The 19,759-nt window shown below is 37.6% G+C and overlaps 1 protein-coding gene across 1 annotated transcript in view; it reads right to left on the bottom strand.

Moving 5' to 3' along the window:
* Positions 1-10,393: 10,393 nt before the first annotated feature.
* The window catches only part of MEI4 (meiotic double-stranded break formation protein 4), an 86,700-nt gene continuing 77,334 nt past the window's right edge, over positions 10,394-19,759 (bottom strand). The window contains exon 6 of the mRNA XM_069804549.1: positions 10,394-11,349. Coding sequence (XP_069660650.1) covers positions 11,098-11,349 — 252 coding nt within the window. The 3' untranslated portion in view covers positions 10,394-11,097. The remainder of the gene's footprint in view (positions 11,350-19,759) is intronic.

Raw genomic sequence — 19,759 nt, 5'->3', positions numbered from 1 at the left:
ACGAACGTCCTCGCTACTGCCTTCTGGGGCCACCCTTCGAAACAAGGAACCTGCAAATGCATTTTGTGAGAAGCCCTGCGGATCGTAATGGCTTAGGATAATTCTTTGCGCCTATGTGGTAAGTAGAGCAAATAATACAGGTGTCTACCAGAAGAAGACAATGAGGAAGGGGAAGGGGAGAAGAGAGAAAGGAGTTAAGTGCACAATGAGGAAAGGAGAACCCAGGAATCAGTACGGTTGCAGACATACTTGTTCTTTCCTGATTGTAGCTGAACTGACTGAAAAGATCACTTCTCAAAATTAGTTCCAGCTGCTCCTGACTGCAGCTGCCTGGGGTCATGATGGCCTCCCGAACTGTTCTTGTTCGCACCCAAAACCCAGCCCAGTTGAAATGAGCTACCATAAAGAGCACATCTGTTCTCAGCTGACCCATTTTAGCTGAAACACCTATTTCAGTGTGATCAGAGACCAGTTAGAAGAGTTTACCCATTTCTTTCACTAAAAAAAAAAAGATGCACATCTAAATCTTAATGCACAAAACCCCCAGCAGTGTTAGGGGATTAAGTGCCTGATGTATCCAGCACAATGTACGGTGGTTTTGTACAAGCAGCTGCAACATGCATAAGGGAGGCTGCAATCACGCAAAGCAGAGCCGGTACAGTCACGGCTAGAATTACTACTCTCCAAGCATAATAACGTTATTAGAAAGTTATTATCAAATCAGCTCACAGGTTATCAACACAAATAATGCTGCCTGGAAAGACTGAATCATAGGGACAGTCAAGAGATTTAAATGAAAGCAAATGAAGAATTATAAGATCTGACCAGGGACACAGAATATTAAATGGAGATATTCCTGTTTATAAACACTTGGTAGCACATTACCAAGACAACATGTAAAATGATCTGCTGTTCATCAGTCTGGAAATCAGTAAGATATTTGTTCACTTATAATTTCTAATCCTCCTCTAAAGTGTTGCTGACATGAATACTGTCAGTGAGCCTAAAAGCGGCTTTGACAGTTTGGTTATGATAAACACTTTTCTTCACAATGTTTTTGAAAATAATCCATCCAGAAGAAATACAGAACAAAAAAGGAAAACTACACAGACTTCTTCATCAATGTCATCTATAAGGTTTTTGTCTTTTCTGCTCTTTGGGGCAGGAGTGCTATGGGAGCTTAGGATTCATGCCTCTGCTTTTCTGTTAATTCCTGCATCATGTGTGCATCCTGAAGTTACGATAAAATAATAAACCAGAAACAGGAACAAAAAACCCACCCTAAGGTACCCTGAGTAAGGAATGTAAAATCTAACCCTTAGTTATGTCTGTGTGCTCGCAGCAACCAAAATAAAGGTGAAATATCTTGCAAAAATCAAATAGGTAAGAAAACCTCAGGAATGTTTCATTTTAAATGTGATCACACAATTTCAGTACTTCACCCTTCTCGTTAATTGCCAAAGAGGTGCAGGTAAACTCTCCCTGTATGGTCTGCCTAACCAGGGCTGAAGACATGAGGGAAGGTGTTAACAGTAAGGGTAGACGTGATATCTGTGTGCAGTCTACTCACAGAATGCAACAAAGCCTTTCAGCCGTCAACATTTTCCCCTGTTAAAAATGAACCCCCCTAGTTTACTTCAAAATAACCATAACGGCACTTTGTGTGCAACGGGATAATTAACTTAGCAGTGAAATGACTTGGGTGTAACCTGCCTCTAGTACCCTTTTCAACTTTACTAGAAACTAATGAGTAAAAAACCAGAAAGTGTCAAAAATAATTCCAGTGATATACACGACTGGCAGGTATTTCTTTAACTTATTTGTTTCAATTATTGCCTTAAGTGATTTTCATACTAAAGCATAAATTATTTTAAGCAGGTTTTCTTTCTCATTTGGAGCAAAAAACTAGAAATGCCAAACAGAATCCTAAAGTTCACAGTCATTTTACTTACAGTTTTGGATGTCAATTTTGGTTTATATAATCATTAGGAGGAAAAAAAGTGAAGTTGAGTATGCTGCTCAAGAACATACATTAATATTACACAGAAATCCTTGCAACAATACCTTAGTACAACAAGGAATTTGGAGTCAAGGGGTATCCGCATGGAACAGGCTTCCTTTGTGCTTCTTTTAGCTTCTAATATATGAGCAGGCTTTTAAAGGATCAAATAGTACAATCTGTTTTCTGAAAAGCGGAACAAATTGCTGCACCAAAAACCTACAAAAGAATCTATTCTGTTATATTCTAATGGTGGCAGACTAACATTTGAAGTGTTGCATAATTTCTTATAAATTTTCTCTACTCAAAAGAGCCTTTTATACAAAAACAAAAAGAGAAAAACTAGGTCTCCTTTGAAATAAAGGGTTTGGGTTTTTGCCTTAAAAAGTAAGTGATAATTAACAGGAAAAATTACCACTGAAGGGGATTTTAGCAATCTTCATTGCCCGGTTATGAGGGGTTCCTTTAATTTTTTCTTACAAAACCATATGAAAACCTGCAATTGGCTCTGTATTTTGGAAGCGGACTATGCTTAGTTTTTTTAGGAAGACCTGTAGTGAACTGCTCTGCCAAGTGTCCAGTGCTTGCCCTGGTGATCCAAACTACTTGGTGCTGCACATCCCAGAGGTGCACGGTGCTGAGGACATTGCACTGGGTCGTGGGACCATTTTTCCTACTGCCTGTGCTGGCTCCAACCTAACGGCAAGGACCCTGCAAGGCGCGATTTGGTCGTGCTGCTTGGACTGTTAAAAGGATGACTCGCTTTTAGAAAATTTCACTGGAGTTCGCACTTTCTGAGAGGTCTCTTCAGGGTTTGTTTCTTTGTTTTTCTCATCCATCTTTTTTTTTCCTTGTATTGTGGGGATGAGACAGCCTCAGAGTAAGGTCAATGTGGAATTATCTCAGCCCGTAGAATCGTTTTTATGGATGGCTACTAAAATAACTTGAAAGATTAGCTGGAAAACGCTCCATTATCTCTAAGGCCTGAAGAATCTTGATCTTGATAGGACTCATTACCACATGAGTAACGAGTACCAGTGAGGTACCAGTGAGGCATCCTGATATCCTATAAAATTCGGAGTCCTGAAACCAGGTACTGAGAGTCCCCCCATAGAAAGAGTTAGCCATCTTCCCCCTGCAAGAAAAAAAATTGTTCAATGGAGTCAGTCACTAAGAAAAATAGTAAGCTACAAGATTAATCTTTCATCCTTTCTTTTTCTGGCTCAAGACATATTTCCTCATCTCTGCTACAAAAGACAAAGCCCAGAATACCCAATGGCCAAAAGTAACAACTTTCCAGAAGGAGACACAGCGAAGGGCTGTGAAGGTCAGAGATGTCCCGGTATCTTCCTCAGGTAACAAAAGGAGTATATGTAAGTGTGTTCAAAGGCTTCTGCGGATGTAAACCCTTCCTGTTAATTCTATACGTCAAAAAGATAATAGAAAATTAGGCTGACACAGTTTTTACTTGCATTCAGCAGAAAGATGAAGTAAATGCTTCACTAAATCAATGGAGCTCATTTATGTTAAATGAAAACAGATTAGGCTCTGAATTTCTGTTGTAATAATACCTTTGCTTTCAATGTTTTCTCTTCTTTCAGTACATAATAGCCATTTACAGGAGTTTCAATTTCTGTTGTTTTCTCCAGCGTTTTTACTCAGAACATTCCTCTGGCTGTACAATGTATCAGAGAGTATACTTATGAAATTTGTAGGTGTCCTCATGCCGGGGTCAGGACAGGACAGTTACTCTGGAAGACAGAGACGAATTTCAGTCTCCATAGGCTGGAAAGAAGGTCTTCAAAGAACATAACTGAATTCAATAATAACTGCAAAAAGCTATGCTTTGGCAGAAGAAACACCAGAAACAGCAGCTGACAGGAGGAGGCAAGAAATCACCAAAACTTTTTGGAAGAGTAACCATCATCAGTGCTAAAATCCACAGTGTACAGTTTCTCATGCCGTTGTGATGGAGAAAATGCTGATGAATGCATGTGTGTTGCTTTTTAAGCCTCACATGCTGAAGAGTTTCATTCTGTAAGGTGCCAGGCTTGGCCTTCATCAAGTCATGTGAATCTCCGGCAACTACAGGAATATGAAAAGAAAGAAGAGCACCCTTTTGAACAACCCCAAAGATCTTGTCTTGGAACTATTTCTGTTCACTGGAGGATTTTTCTGGCTGGCAGAGACTGTTTCCTCAAGTGTAATTTGAAAGAGTTGTCTCAAACATGAAGTCAAGCCTGGTAAGCAGCTGATAGGCAAACAGTGCTCTTCTCAAGGATGAGCTTCTCTTTACTATAACTGTTGTAATGGTGGGCATAACCCCAAAGAATTTGGGATGAATTTGAAATCAGCAAGTTCAGAAGAAACTACATTGAAGGAATAACTTGCTTAAAGCAAGGATGAAAACTAACTTTGCTTGTTCAGTTAAAGAAGCACGTGCAGACTAAGTGAATTTAGTTATAAGAAAAAAGGGAAAACTAAAAGGAAACAGTTAAGGAGGATGAAACAATTTATATAAGGGGGAGGTGATGTAAAGAAGGTCTAAGTGAAGCACACCATCTGGATGAAGTTGCAGAAACTCCATCTCAAATCAAGGCAATTAAGAACTGCAGAACAGAAGAAGACCCTTTCTGGCATGTGATAGATGAAAAAGCACAAACCAGGAAAGCTACAAGTATATAGCTGGGCAAAACTTCTCTGAGCTCTAAAGGCAAATATATATATATGGACAACTGCTCAGAGAATGAAAACACTGAAGGAAAACATCTAAAACATTATCCTTTGCTTTTTCTGTTTTTGCGTTTAGCATTATGAATAAATATTTTAAAACTTGCCCTTTTTTCACTATTAAACTGAAACAGAGTAAGATGCTAATGTTAATGTAGTCCTATGATTATTACCCGACTGTAGTTCTTAACTACTTCTCTCTCAAGCTGATCACCAAAATCTGTGCAGGGACACTAAGGTACAGAAGAGAGTTTTTTAAGGGGTTAGAACTGAAGAAGCTGGAAGATTTGTGGCTGTGAGGGAGTGAGGTGACAATGCCTTAGCTTAAAACCAATCTAATTTCACCCTTGCCTTTTCCCTCTTTGTGAAAAGAAGGATAAATGATGTTTTTTTACAGTACCAATCTCTCTGCACGGTGTCTCATTTTGTCACCCGGCCATGTGATATTCCCATACTCCTTGTCCCACCTCGCACCCCCAGCAGCGTCAAAGGCTCCTGCTCATCCACACCTCCTTCTCCATCTTCTCCCCAGTCTATTTTTTGGGATGAGCTGCTTCTCCCCTTGTCGCAGGATGCTGAGGATAGCTAAAGGGTTTACTACTGTGCAAGAGCTACAAGAGGATCTGCATGTAAATACTGTGTTTTTAATACCCTTACTCAGAAGTCACTGCTATTTCACCTCGCAGACATGGAGCACTGCAGTATTCCCTTGCAGAGTTTTGGAGAATGCCCTGCCCTTCTGTGGTGTAAAATAAGTTATGAGTAGGGCTTTCCACCTCTGAGAAGTAAACGGTGGTTTGGTCCACGTAGTTGTCCCTGCAGGCCAGACATGCTCATGGGTTGTGGAACTAATAAAAAAGTGGAAGCTGTAAGATTTTTTTTGTTTGATGAAACAGTCATTCTGAGTCCTCTGTTCCCATACCAGCAAGAGATCTAAAGACTAAATTCCCTTGTCTCGATCAATAAAATATGAACATACATTAATCACCCCCAAATGTATAGCTTTTTAAAACAGGCTAAGCTAAACTGAATTTCAGATTAAATAATTTTATACAAATCTGATGTTAATTCTGAAATTTCAAAGCTAGATCTTGGAAATGCAAAGATGAACTTAATTACATTATTGATGACTTTCAAAGTGATTGACATCATGGTATTTCACAGATGGCTTTCAACCAAATTGAGGATTTACAAAGCATGAAACTTCTAGTGACAGCAGACACAGATAAGGCTGAGGAACTTGATGCCTTCTTTGCCTCAGTCTTCAACAAGGTCTCCTAGGCCTTTCTGCTTAGTGAAATTGTTCAAAGAGAACTATTAGGAGTAGCTGAAGATCAAGTTCAGGTTTTTCTTTGTGAGATTTTAGCCCATATATGTCCATGGGATCAGGTGGTCTACATTAATGGGTGCTGACAGAATTGGTCAGTGTCCTTGCAAAGCAAGGATAGAATGTCTCTGGATAGGTTAAAAAGCAGGTGGGTGAAAAAAAAAAAAATCATATTATGATCAAGCTCACAGCGTAGTGGTTAATGGGTTGTACTTTACCTGGGTGTCTGTCACAAGTGGAGTATTGCAGGGAACTACCCTGGGATGTGTCCTGTTTAACATCAGTGACCTGGAAGAAGTCATGGACTGCACCCTTATCAGATTTGCAGATGACACCTAACTGGGAGTCCCAGTTGATACGCTTGAGGACGGAGCTGTCGTTAGAGGGACCGATGCTGGCTGGAAGAATGGGCTAGATGGAGACGATGAAATTCAGGGAAGACAAGTGCAACGTGCCCAACCTGGGAAGGAAGAGCCCCTTGCAGTGACACAGACTGGGCGTGCCTGGCTGGGGAGCAGCTCTGCAGGGAAAGCCCTCGGGGGCTCTGGTGGGCAGCGAGCGGAGCATCAGCCTGCAGTGGCCCCGGCAGCAACGAGGGCCAGCGCCATCCTGGGCTGTGTCAGCAGGAGCACAGATCAAGGGACGGGATTACCCCCCTCTACTCAGCACGTGTTATTCTGCATCTAGGCTAGTACTGCCCATTTTGGGCCCCCCAGTAAAAAGGTGTTGATAAACTGAAGTGTGTTCAGTGGAGGACCACCAAGACGACTGGGGTGGAGCATCTGCGCTGTGAGCTGGGCTTGTTCAGCCTAGGAAAGAGATGGTTTCAGGGGGAGCTAACAGCAGCCTCCAGGGCCTATGGGGAAGGTACCAAGGGGACAGATCCAGGCTCTGGGTGGTGGGAAGACTAAAGACACAGAGCATAAAAGGAAATTTTATATCAGACTGTATATAAGGAAAATTTTTTTCACTACAAAGACAGTCAAGCAGAAGAGCAGGTTATCCAGAGAAGTTGTGCAGTCTCTGTCCTTGAAAGTTTTCAGTCCCTGACTGAGTATTGAACCAGCAACAGACAACTTGGTTTGACCCCATAGCTAACCCTGCTTTGAGCAGAAGGTTGGACTGCAGACCTTGAGGTCGCCCCTAATCCAAATTCTCCTATGATCATGTGAATGTCAGCTGAATGTTGTGCCACAGCAAACTATAAAGTGTTTCTCTGTATCAGCTAGTAATACATAGATAACTGAAAGAAAAAAAATAAAGATTACTACAGGATTAAAATAAGGTATAACTTCATTTCGGCTATTATCAACATACACAAGCAATAACTACCTCAAAAAAAAAAAAATCAGTAAATCACAAACAGATTATAAAAAGATTCCAAATTAAGTTTACAAAAAAATCCTGAGACAGTTCACTTCAAAATCCCACCCACTGCTGTCATTAGTAGGCATGTAAAATTCTTTAGTGAATAGAATAGTCAATGGAGCAGCACTAGAATAAAAATTTATTTTCCTTGTCTCATAATTTTTCTACTCTCATAAAAAGAGACACTCTACCATAAAATTCTTTCTAAAACAGATGGAGACAGGTACAAAACACAGTCACCTGGGAAGCTAAGAATGTGGCAGAGTAACAAACTACAAAATCATAAACTGCTATTAGGCTACTAATTAATAAGCACTGCTAATTCAACCATATAAACATATAATTCAACCATATGTGTGTGTGCATATATATATACACATACATAAAAGCCTGAACAATTTGCATTTGCAGAACATTAGCATTTTGCCAAATTCTAAAGTACATGTATTTACAAAAATGAAATCAGCAAGACAAAAGAACTATCCTTGAACTGCTAATTCTAAAACTGTAAGGGTAACTCAGGTGAAACACTCCAGGGAGCGATGACAGGTCAGACCAAGTTCTTTTTTTAGTGCTTCCTATTCTTCAGATCTACGACATGTTATACTCAGCACGTGGGACTTTGAGATTGTTCTTTTGAGACATCTAATAGTCTCCACTCAGCAAAGACCATAGCTACTTTCTCTGGATTTGGGATTCCTCTCTGGAGGCCAGATATGTAAAAGTTGGATGTCGACATACCTATTTAGTGAGTACTTTACAAGTTAGTTATAAGTCCAAGCTGCAGGAAGGTTTCTTCCAACCAGGTCGCAAATCCTCACCTGTAACAGCCAACTCCAGGGACTGACTCAGTCATCCTGTTTTATTTCAAAACTGAAGACAGCAATGCTTACTCAAGTTACATCTAACAGTTGCTGGACAAGAGCAGAAATTCTCTGAAGAGCATAGACTTAAACCTAGGATTTCCTACTCCTAAAAACAGATATCACACGGGTGGGATTTATTTCTCACATTAAGACACCTAAATGCATGTTCATGTCAGTGAACTACACATCTAAGCTCATGCTATCACCACTGTTTGATTCAGCTGCCTAAGCAGACACATTTAGTGACAGTGCCACTCAAGATGCTCCAGGGTATCAGAGGCACCTACATGAAGAGAGAAAATGTGACACAGGACTTACAGAAGATCTGCAGTCCTGTGGAGCAGGAGCTGGAGACCCAGCCCAAAATATTAGGATATTTTAAGAGTTTTATAGCTTAGACATGCCAACCACATGGAGACATCTAAATGCACATGTCTACCTTTGTGCATCTTCATCTTGAGGCAAGTCCCATCTTGGTGAAAAATCTCTTCAAGAAACATGAGACAACAATCTGTCTAATAACTATTCTGGTTGCAGAGGTTATTGCTTCCACCAAAGCTGAGATATGCTCATTAATGTGGTTTAACTCCACTATTTAATTTTGCACTGAAACAGATATGGAGAGCCCAGGTGGCCAGTTAATAGCACTTTTGCAGAGAGGCTAGTGTGTGTCTAAAACGCTGCAATGGCATTACAAGGGGAACTCTCTGCCCCAACACTTTCAAAGCTGCATAACAAATTGTTTCAAATCCTTGTCAAAGTGTAAGTGCCAGGTAGTTATTCCATCTCTGGACACAAAACCCCCCTCTCTATATACGTTGTGAAAAAGATTTCAAAAATCATCTCTCAAGTCAGCAGTTACTTCAAAACTCATCAAGGAGGCATGTATTTCCCAAAATATCCATTGCTCTTCCAGTGGCCTAGAGAGTTTGCTGGTGAAAAAATGCTACAATCTGCAAAGAAAAAAATATGTGTCCCTTTGTGCCCAAGTTGCTTTACTAATAACAAAAATATTTTTTGCCAATAGATCAGCAAATATGCAGTGGTGTGCAATCTAGTGTTAAAATTGTTCTTTAGAACAGGAGTCTTGAAACAATATACATTTTGCTATTATACAGATTCCATTATCATCCTGTGTTTTGTGTTGTCTTTACAAAATACTTTTGAATGAAGCTTTTTTATAAAATGAAAATTATTATATCAATTAGATACCAGTTCCTTTTGTTTATTCCTTTCCTTGCTCTTTTCATAATAATGCTTTCAGTGCTCTGGAGGGAGGCAGAAGAACTGATCTTCTACCTTAATGAAACAAACAAAGTCAAGCACTAACAAAAAGGGCACAGTAGTTCCTGAGTGGCTACCAAACATACATACTTATTTAACTTAATTTGCTTTAATTCGGCTAAACTTATCTGATCTATTTCCTAATGTGACTATTCAGGAACACTTGTTTTGCAAATCAAACATTTCTGTTGAAAGTTAGTTTGCTAAAAGAAAGCATTAAACAAATGTTACCATGTGACATACCAAATACAAAGTTTAAGAAAGAACAGTGGCCAGCGTCTAAACAAGTATAAGAATCTCTCTTTGGGGAGCCAATTCAACATCAGAGTAACCTGTTTTGTAAATATGTATATATTTTACATATACAGAAAACAAAGGTTTATTATCTGAAATAAATGCATTCAAATTAACAAGATAAATTATTTACAGTATTAAAAAGTGGTGTTTCAGAGAATTTTTCTGACAAAAATTGATCTGACAAAACAAGTGCAAGGGGAAGGATAAGGACTAATGCTAAAAATGTTTTATATTTACGGTCAATATGCACTACTAGGAGACATAACAAAATTAAAACATTGTTTATCTATTAGAAGTAAATGTTATTCATCATAGAACTAAATGTCATTAGTTCCCCTCTAAATTTATCAAAGACTCTGGATCATTTAAGGTATTGTTGAACTCAAACTTTAAAGGCCTTTTATATTTAAGATGATTTCTGTTAAAATATGTTACTTTAATTTTTACTAAGAATATAATTCCATCATAAAAATAAAATTTTTAAAATCAGATAATACATAAATATACAAAGGGGATTTTTTTCAATATTCATTAATTTTGAACAGAAAGGTTTAAAGTAATCATTAAAGGAGTTAATTTATTCAGCCTAAATCTTTGAAATCATCAGTCAACTCGGAGTGAATTAGGCCTACCGTGCCTACACTTGTGCATACACAAGTAAAGAAAAGCAGTATACAATGCATGTAAGAAAGCTGTAAAACTAAGCGTCAGATTTTATTTTGCTCAGGTGATGACACTTTTGATTAAATCAGAAACAAAGTCTGTCCTATAAGAATTTGTAGTGATAAGTTACCAAGTTTAAAAAGAAACATTTTTATTGCTGCCAACTAGCCATTGCCTCTAAAGTACACAGAAGCTATACAACTCTTAAAAGACAGGCATTAGTTTCCTAACTTGAAAGCTCTACACACACTTTATGCCTAGACTTTAAAATTCATAGTGCTTATTTTAAACATCACCTGAAACAACTTACTTTGTTGTGTACACAAACACCAACATATTGTTTTCCATTATGAGAAACAGCATTTATTCAAAACCAGCACCTGGATTATAACATTTTTTTCTATATTTAAAATTGGAAATAAACTGCATTATCTCTGAAACTGCTGTATAGCATAGTAGTTTAAAGTAAATGTTTTCCAATAATGACAATTTTCCTGTCTGGCTCAAAAATTTTCCAATGCAATCCCACAACAAATGCACTGTTAAAAAGCAGGCTACTTGTTTTAATCAATTTGTATTTGAGCTGAGTTCAAAAGAACACTCACTCTCCATAAATATAAAGAAAACAAAGGGAATTCATCTGAGAGATGAAGAATAATTCGATCAAGGTTCTTCAGAAATTCGATTTTTTCTTCTCCATCATAGTCTGAGCTTGAAACGTTACCTTCTTCTGTCTCATTTTGAAGAAGTTGTTCCAGAATCATGCACAAAGGAAAAATATTCTCATACTGGGTAATGTCGTACATGGCCTGCATCTGGGAATAAACAAAAATCGATATATAACCACAGTCTGAAAATGTTTCTGCAGCCCACCATCTCAGATGACGGTTTAAGGAATAATGTAAAAATCTGCAGTAGTATTTATATGATCAGAACAGCTACACACTCAGTAGGATTACTTCCAAGAAATGTCTTCCTTTTTGTGATAACAGTCAAATAATTAACTCTCCATCGTGCTACCAAATGAAAAGTCAACATAACATCCTGTTCATGAGTCAAAGAGGGTTTTCTCTACCTAATTATTCAGAGGCTGTGACATACAATAATGATCTACAGATAAACAACAACAGCAGCTTTGTTTGTTTTAGGCATACAATGATATTGGGTGGATTTCTTTCTTCTGAGAAATAAAATAACAAGTAAAAAAGGTTTATTTTTTTTTTACTCTCAAATATAGACAATCACCTATTCAAGTGACACCTCTAGAAAGCAAACAAAAAGTCCAAATTCTCAATATCAGTAGAAAATACACAAGCCAGTACTACATATCTGAGTCAGTTACAAAGTGGAAGAGTCAGTTTGTCAAATGAGCTCACTGACCAAACTACTAATTCATTAAAAGCCTTATAGCTTTATCTAATATAAATTTACCTGCTCTGTATTTGGAAACTGCTTCAAACTGAAGCTTTCAGAATCTCTGCTGTACAGAGGGAACAACCGGTAAGACAAAAACTTAAACCTTGGGGACTTGTCTCCCTGGAATGAAATTCTGTGTCCTCCTTAACAGCAAAATCTACCAATGGCCTGATGGATGATCAGAACTGAAAAGTAAAAACAGCTGCTCACTTTGTCTTTCTGAGCTAGTAGTTCTTAAACCTAAAATCTGTGTTTGAAGCTCTCTAGGGTAATGTCTTTCAGGTAACCTCCCACCTTAGGGACAAGACTAAGAGGCCATAGCCAATCTACTGCAAAGCCTCAATGTAGCAAAGTAATTTTGCTGAGTTTTCTAAACATCTTGAAATTTAGGTTAATTACTGAAAAATATTATCCCTAGCCTTGCATGCTCCCGTTCTGTCTCCCTGGAACCGGGTACGAAAAATCTGCAGTTCAAAAGCTGCTGCCAAGAATTCGATATTGACATTCTTATCACTACATACAGCAAAAAATATAAAAGGACAATATTAATTATTTGCATACTTTTAAAGTCCAATTAAATCAAATTCTATAACTAGGGAAAACCTCCTTCTAAAGCAGAGTTACAAGACAGTATGTTTCTTCAAATATCAAGCATCTGCCTCTAGGACAACCATGCCTAAACAGTGATTGTTTTGACTATTAACTGATACTGGTGAGATAACTGTATTTATTTTGCTGATTAGACTAAATTACAGCTCTCTCAAAATTGAGAAAATAACTGGTATTAATGATTTCCTGAATTTCTAGGGAATACATGATTCTAAAGGCCTACAAAGTCTGCTCCTAAGACTTTCAGTGTAGGAGTCATCTGACCAAACACAGGCATCAACAGGCTGAGATAGTTATCCTTGATTCCTGCTTTAGCCAACAGATGGAAGCAGGGGATGGGACTCAGTTGCTTGAATGCAGGTATCTGTTGCCATTTTGGATGTCCATGGGTATCCAAGGCATGTGGATGAGTAGAGCTTTACATAAGAGTCAGCAGCTGTAAGCCAGGAGTACAACCTTAGGGCATCGCATCTAGTGTGGTATTAGATGTCCAAGTTTTGGCAACTGAGTCTTGCAGGATGTAATTCATCCCGCTCTAAACTAGATCTTCAGATGTACCATGTCCTGAAACTCTTTACAGTGATAAAGTATGATTGTGCCCAGAAAAATGACTATGTAGAAACATAAATTGAAGCTCTGTGCTTTCAGTTCCTGTAATTTGGATATTAGAAGTACAACATTACAAGCAAAAACCTTTGTTTGATTCTTATGTGTTGGCCTTGTAAATTCACTCAGATCTTCCTTTTGCACGAGGAATCAATAGAAAATGTTTTAGAAAGGCAAATTATGTCACTTCACTTATCCCCCTAACCTCAAGCTCTTCCAAGCAGTTAAGCAATTGTGTTACTTTCAGTGCGTCTTGAAAAGTGCAACTAATTGCAACTTAGTAAACTATCTAATTGATTATGGATAATAGAAACCACAACCTAACTAATTCTCTTTCCTCTGCAAATACTACTGCACTAAAGGAAAATTATTTTAGCCACACAGAACTGACTTTGAACAGAAAGGGTAAGTCTGATGGCAAGGAGGAGTATTTTTTTGAGGTTATTGCTTTTCAGGGGACAAATGCACTTTGAAATATTGTTTCACAAAAACAGGGCGGGGGGAAGATATCAGTCTAGGACATTTTCTGGCTCAAGGCTTATTAACCTTTCCAACCCATTTAACAACCTGAATAAAATGCGTCTCCATTTCTTTTGTTAGATGTCTCTTGTAGCACTAATTGATGCGATTACTACCAATGCAAATTTATGCCACTGAATTTGTAAAGGAATCCCTTTACTGTTACCTAATGGTGCCGTCAGATAACAGACCTATGTGTGTAAGCGGGTAGTGGCATATGTATGTGTACACACACATACACCCAGCTAGCCCATCCAGAAAATTCAGAAGGTATGTCTGTAACGCAAACCTCACTTATAGACTACAATTCCAATACATTAATACCAACTTTAACTACATTTAACACTTAAATCTGTTTTTCAGAAAGAACTTTAAGATAATCACTCTTTTTACAGATCAGACGGGTATGCAATATGGGGTTTGGATACTATTTTTTTTTCTGAGATCAGTCCTTGCCAATTTTTCCTCACCAGTTACTTGGAAATGTGTTTCTTAGCAGTAAGATGCATTTAGTACACACCTCAGTTTTGAACTTAACTTTTGGAATTATTTTCTTATTACAATTTCTCAATCCAACAAAACTTTTCAAAGTTAAATAATTTTAAAAAAATTATTAATTATATAAGATTGAGCTTTACATCAGATGGAAACAAGGGGTACAAGGATCTCCTGGCTGGATTTGATGATCTGCTAATCAGCATTCATATATTTACATCACCAAGTTCAGAATGCAGGAATTGTCAAAGGTTTTGGCTGAAATTAATTCTCCAAGCTTCTCCTACCTTACACGGTGATCACCTGGAATAGCACACGTATTTACTACACAATCTGAAAGCAGGGAAGAAGTTCTCTAACCTGTCTTCTTTACAAATGCTATCATAGAAACCAGGACTAATACATTAAAGGAAACTGCTCAAAAATGTATGCAGCAATGACAGTCAGGATGCTAAAAAGCCATCTGTGCTCCAGGTCCCTGGGCTTTTATTATCCTTCCTCTTTGCAAAGCAACAGATCAGATGGCCCCAGATCAAATTCCAAGCCACTGCTCTTTTACTGGACAGATTTGGAGTTGGGGGTCTTCTGCAAAAGTTTGGACAAAAAGTAGGGATCTGAAAGCACAGAATTAATTGAAGTAACCTTCACAGAACAGTAGATGTAATTTCTGAAGGTTATTCAACCAGATTCAGAAAAAATCCCAAGTGATATTCTACGTGCAATGTTTGCACTTAGAATGTGGTTCATGCACATTTATGTCATCTATTCAAATACTCTCAATAAGAGCAATATAAACAAGAACAGGAGAATAAATATTAGCTTTGCAGACATACTCTACAATTTTTAAGCCATTTACCAGTTGCAACTCATATTTCTAGTGACGCCGTCTGTTGAGGCTGGAATTTTCACATGCAAAAAACTGAATGTTACCTTCTGAGTATAGGCAAATAACTTTTATTGCTTTTATGTCTCAAAGGACCTACTAAATGGAGACAATACTCTATCAGTGCAAATACAAGTTAGATGAAAAGAAAGAGATTATGTTCATGGCAACTAGCATTTGCTTCCATGCAACTCAGATACTTATGTAGGCTACGGACAAAGCCTCAGCAACACCTGTATGCTTTCTCAAATAAGCCAGAAACAGCTCTAACTCGGGAAAACTTATTTTTAGTTTAGAATGTAATGTTGAAATGCTGTAATTTCTGACAAAATTAAAACAATTAGAATTAATCTAGAAGCACCATTATGTTTGATTAACGAAAAAAGCTTTACTGCTTTTCTATCCCTATAATTTAGTTAACACCTGTTCAGGCTTTTTTAGTCCTATGAAGATACTGAGTTTAAATGTATATTGCAACCAATAATTATACACAACATAATGCTATATAAAATACTGACATACTGATACAAATTTGAATCAAACTGGAAAGACGAGTGTTTATAAACCTCTGCTGTTTAGAAAGTGATAAAATTCACAATTCTAGAAGATGGCTATTTTAGCAGAGAAGTGTTCCACCCAAATCTCCTCAATCCATCATGATCTAACAGTTTTGCTTCTTGTAAATTTTTTCTTGCAACTTTTGCCACTTCCATTTCTTGGCAAACTTCTATTATTCAGCAGGGATATAACTTTATGCTAGCAAGATGTCTTCTATATCCCAAGAAATTCTATTTCAAATTTCACGGAAATATCAAGCGTTAAAAGTTGGTATTTCTCTCCTTTTACATGCATATTTTTCAGAGAAGCATAAAGGGAAGACTGAAATAAACAGGAACTTCTAAAGGGAAGTATTATGGCTAATACTGCCTTTCAACAGACGCAGAGGCAGTAGGAACTGCAGCACCACCAGCTCCTGGGCTGTGATCACTCAGGTAGTTAAGTAGGACGGAGGATAGAGCAGAACCAAATCTGCCCATCTAGCCATTTCCAGCAAAAATCCCCCATGGCCTGTCCCCTCCTCAGGGAAGCAAATGGAGCCAAAGTTCCTAGAAATTCTTTAGAGCGAGTGAGAGCAGGCAAAGAGCATAGATCTTCCTTGAAATAGTCCATTACCAACCAACACAACTCAACAAATAGTTCCACTACCCCTTGCTTCCTTGCAGAAGGCTGCTGGTGCAGGCAGGTACACGTGCAGACTGAATTCTTGGCAAGAAAAGTAAAATTCATGGGTTAGGAGGCCACAGAGAGAGCGTAAGCTGATGTCCCATGTAACACAGAACACGGGACTTACCCAAACTACTTCAAACTGTTTGAAGTGGAGCATGCCTGTTAGAAAATGTCTAAGCTTGATTTACACATTTCTAGACATACACAACACTGGGTATGCTGTTTAATGGTCAATTATCCCAACTCCCTTTAAAAATTATTTATTTATTTTATTTGCTGCCTTGGCTTTCTGGAAATAGGAGGGGTTGCTCCATCTAGAACTATGAGGAAGGCGGATCTGGGACTAAACAACAAGGCAGTGACAAACTAAATAATAGCCATTGATGTCCACAGAAATGAAAAAAATATTTCTGTGCTCACTATGCCTGCATATAGGAGGGATGCTTCTCTGAAACTGTTTTCTGTATTTTAACACTACAGTTGTCCTAACAAGTATATCATTATAAAAACAAGTCCCTAAAGGGAGAGAGATTTAACAGCACTACTTTTCAGGAAAAAAGTTTCTAAATTATCATAATGAAAAATAAGAAAGAAGTTACGGACTGGAAACTCTATCAACATGTGATGAGCATTTAGTAAATTTGTGTTTGCTAAGGTAATGCTGACAAAACTAAAGTTTTCAGTAAAATCAACACTGTTTTACTCTACCCATCCATGCTGAGTCAGAGGTTAATGGAAATATATTTCAAGAATGAATGAATTCTTTCCTCATGTGGCAATACAGTCTCATTTTATGAATAAAGAAGACTCTCACAGGGAATTCTGTTTTTGACCCTTTGTTTTTCCTTTGAGAAATCCCTGTCCAGGCTACTCATTGCTGTGTTTAAGTCCTAAACAGAAGACAAACATTTTTCAGAGTGTGGCATGTATATTTGGGTAATAGGTATTTTACTTCAAAACAACATGGGAAGTCCTTTAACTGGATGTTCCACAAGCATGTAAGTAACCTCTATGTGGATCATTAAAATTTACAAAACCAACAATATCCATGGTATAAGAAAGCATACAGTAGGATAAAAGAGGTTATCTCTAATTGCTGTTTAATGTTTAAATAACATGCTGATAAGCATCTCTACAATATTTAAGGCAGGTATGCATGAAAGACTTTACTAGAAATCTTTTTGTTCTGATTTTAATACTACTGTATTTGAATAAAAGGTAATTACATTACAAATTGCCATGACTTGGGATTCAGTTTTTAGCTGATTAGCATTTCTCTTTAATTGCTTTTTGTTTTGTGATTTGAAATGCATATTTCCCTAACATCCCTCCCAGTAATCATAATCCTTATTAACCACATCAATATTCACCTGCCAAGAAAGTTCAAACTGATTTACACCCTCTTTCAGTATCTAAAGCAAAATTCACATCACCTACAATTCCTTATTTAAATTTATATCAACTCCCCCCCTGCCCCAAACTTTCGAAGTATTTTGATCTTTTATTCAATGGGATCTGAAATTCTAGTTGTGGCGTCTTTATTCATGCTATCACTTTCTTCTCAAGTGGCTCCCTAAGATTCAGCAATTCTGCTTACAGATCAAGACCAAACATGCCTCCAGAAAGGGTCAAGGAATTACTAACATTTCTGAAAGTTAAATTCCAGAGGAGGGACCATCAGCTAAACTCTTGGAACAAATGAATCTACAGCATGTGCAGTGACAACAGTCCTGAGCAACATATTGTGAACAACACTTTAGATGTCCCAGCCAGCTGCACGCTAGAGAGTTTTCAGAAGCAACAGTAAGAATCTTGCCAAAATGATGTCTGCCCAGACACAATAATTTGGCATACCCTGGAAAATAGTTTTGATAGCAAAGAGAACAAGCACTTCAAATTCTATCACCCAAGTGGAAGACGCTTATCCCCGAGACATCTATGCATCATGCCTCTTCCACATATCATTTAGCAGGGTCATCTGTTACTAGCCCTTAATATGACACACTGAATTACAAGAAACTCCCAAGCCATCTTAAGCAGTATTATTCTTATCTAGTAATACGATTTCCACAACATATTGTAAGAAATGAAATATACCAGCAGTAGAGCATTCAAGCTTCCATTTTGGAGTAAGAATCATAACAACCGCTTTGCAAGTAACATAACGAAGACCCACAAAGCTTTAAAAAGTAAATTCTAATCCCCATTATCCTGTTAAAGAAAGCTAAAATAGGAGCCACTAAGAAATCTCATTTAGAGAGAACAACCAAAAAGATTAATGTATCAGCCTTCTTGGGATACTGGGAATTTATAAACCTATTTTACTCCAATCTACAAGGCATAAACTTGAATTGTCACTTCTGTCATATATGTTAGTTTTGAAATCTATTCTAGAATGAAAAAAAATAAAAATCAATTCTTCACATCTGAAGCATGAAATATGTTGGGTTCTTATTAGTTTTTTCAGAAAAGAATCTGAAATAAAGATTGTGAAAGTATCTATCATAGTATGGGTCCTAGCACATAAGCATCCAGATTTTATAACTAGAAGGTCAAGTATCATATCAAAGTTATTCTAACATATCAGAAAAACAAGCTAAAAAAGCAGGAAGAATATAAGCTGTCAGCCCATCAGTTTCCCCATTTAGTAGCTACAGTCCGTAAGAAAAGCAAGGAGTAGGACAGAAAACAGCTTTCATATTCTTTCTTCAAGCGTTCTTAAAAGTGGTAAGGAAGCTCCTCCTGACCAGAAACCCTACAGTGCTTTGATTGCAGCTGATGTTTGAACGGGCCTTCCCAGACAGAACTGTGTTCTGTTCACAGGCAGATTTGTCTGTCCTTCAAGATTTCCACTCAATTCCCTGGGTCAGCCTTACACCTATCAAGCTTCTGGTTTTGGCAAACAGGTGAGAGGTAACACATTCATAACATCACTTCATTGTCTGATGTGCCTTTCTTTCATTTACCACAAGCAAGTGTAGGAGTACCATAGGCAATAACCGTATCATCAAAATAATAGATGCTGTTTGTTGACATAAGAAATTACATTCTCATCCTACAGGAAATGTCATAAAGTATACAGCAATGCTAGTAATCTAAGCAAGTCCTGAAAGTAAACATCATACATATAACATTTTTATAGGTAAAGAATGACACTAAGGTAATAAAATTAAGTTTTGAATAACAACAACAATAAAAAGTCCTCTATTAATTAAAATCACATCAGAAAACAATGGATTGCTGAAAAATACAGCTATATTAATTTCAGATTTATAGACCGAAGTTTACATATCTTTAGAAAACGCACAGAGGTACTGAAAATAAACAGCAATCACTTTGCTTTAGTGGCTCGCTCTAACAAACACAATCCTGACAGTAATGCAAGATACATGCTTATCAGTACTTAATCATAACTCATTCATTTTTGAAGAGAAGCTTTTGAACACGCTTTTCATCTCATAAGGCTGTTT

This window comes from Haliaeetus albicilla, chromosome 17 (assembly GCF_947461875.1).
Source record: "Haliaeetus albicilla chromosome 17, bHalAlb1.1, whole genome shotgun sequence".
NCBI lineage: Eukaryota > Metazoa > Chordata > Aves > Accipitriformes > Accipitridae > Haliaeetus > Haliaeetus albicilla.
The sequence above is the reverse complement of the archived record's forward strand: the minus strand, read 5'-3'. Positions and strand labels throughout refer to the sequence as shown.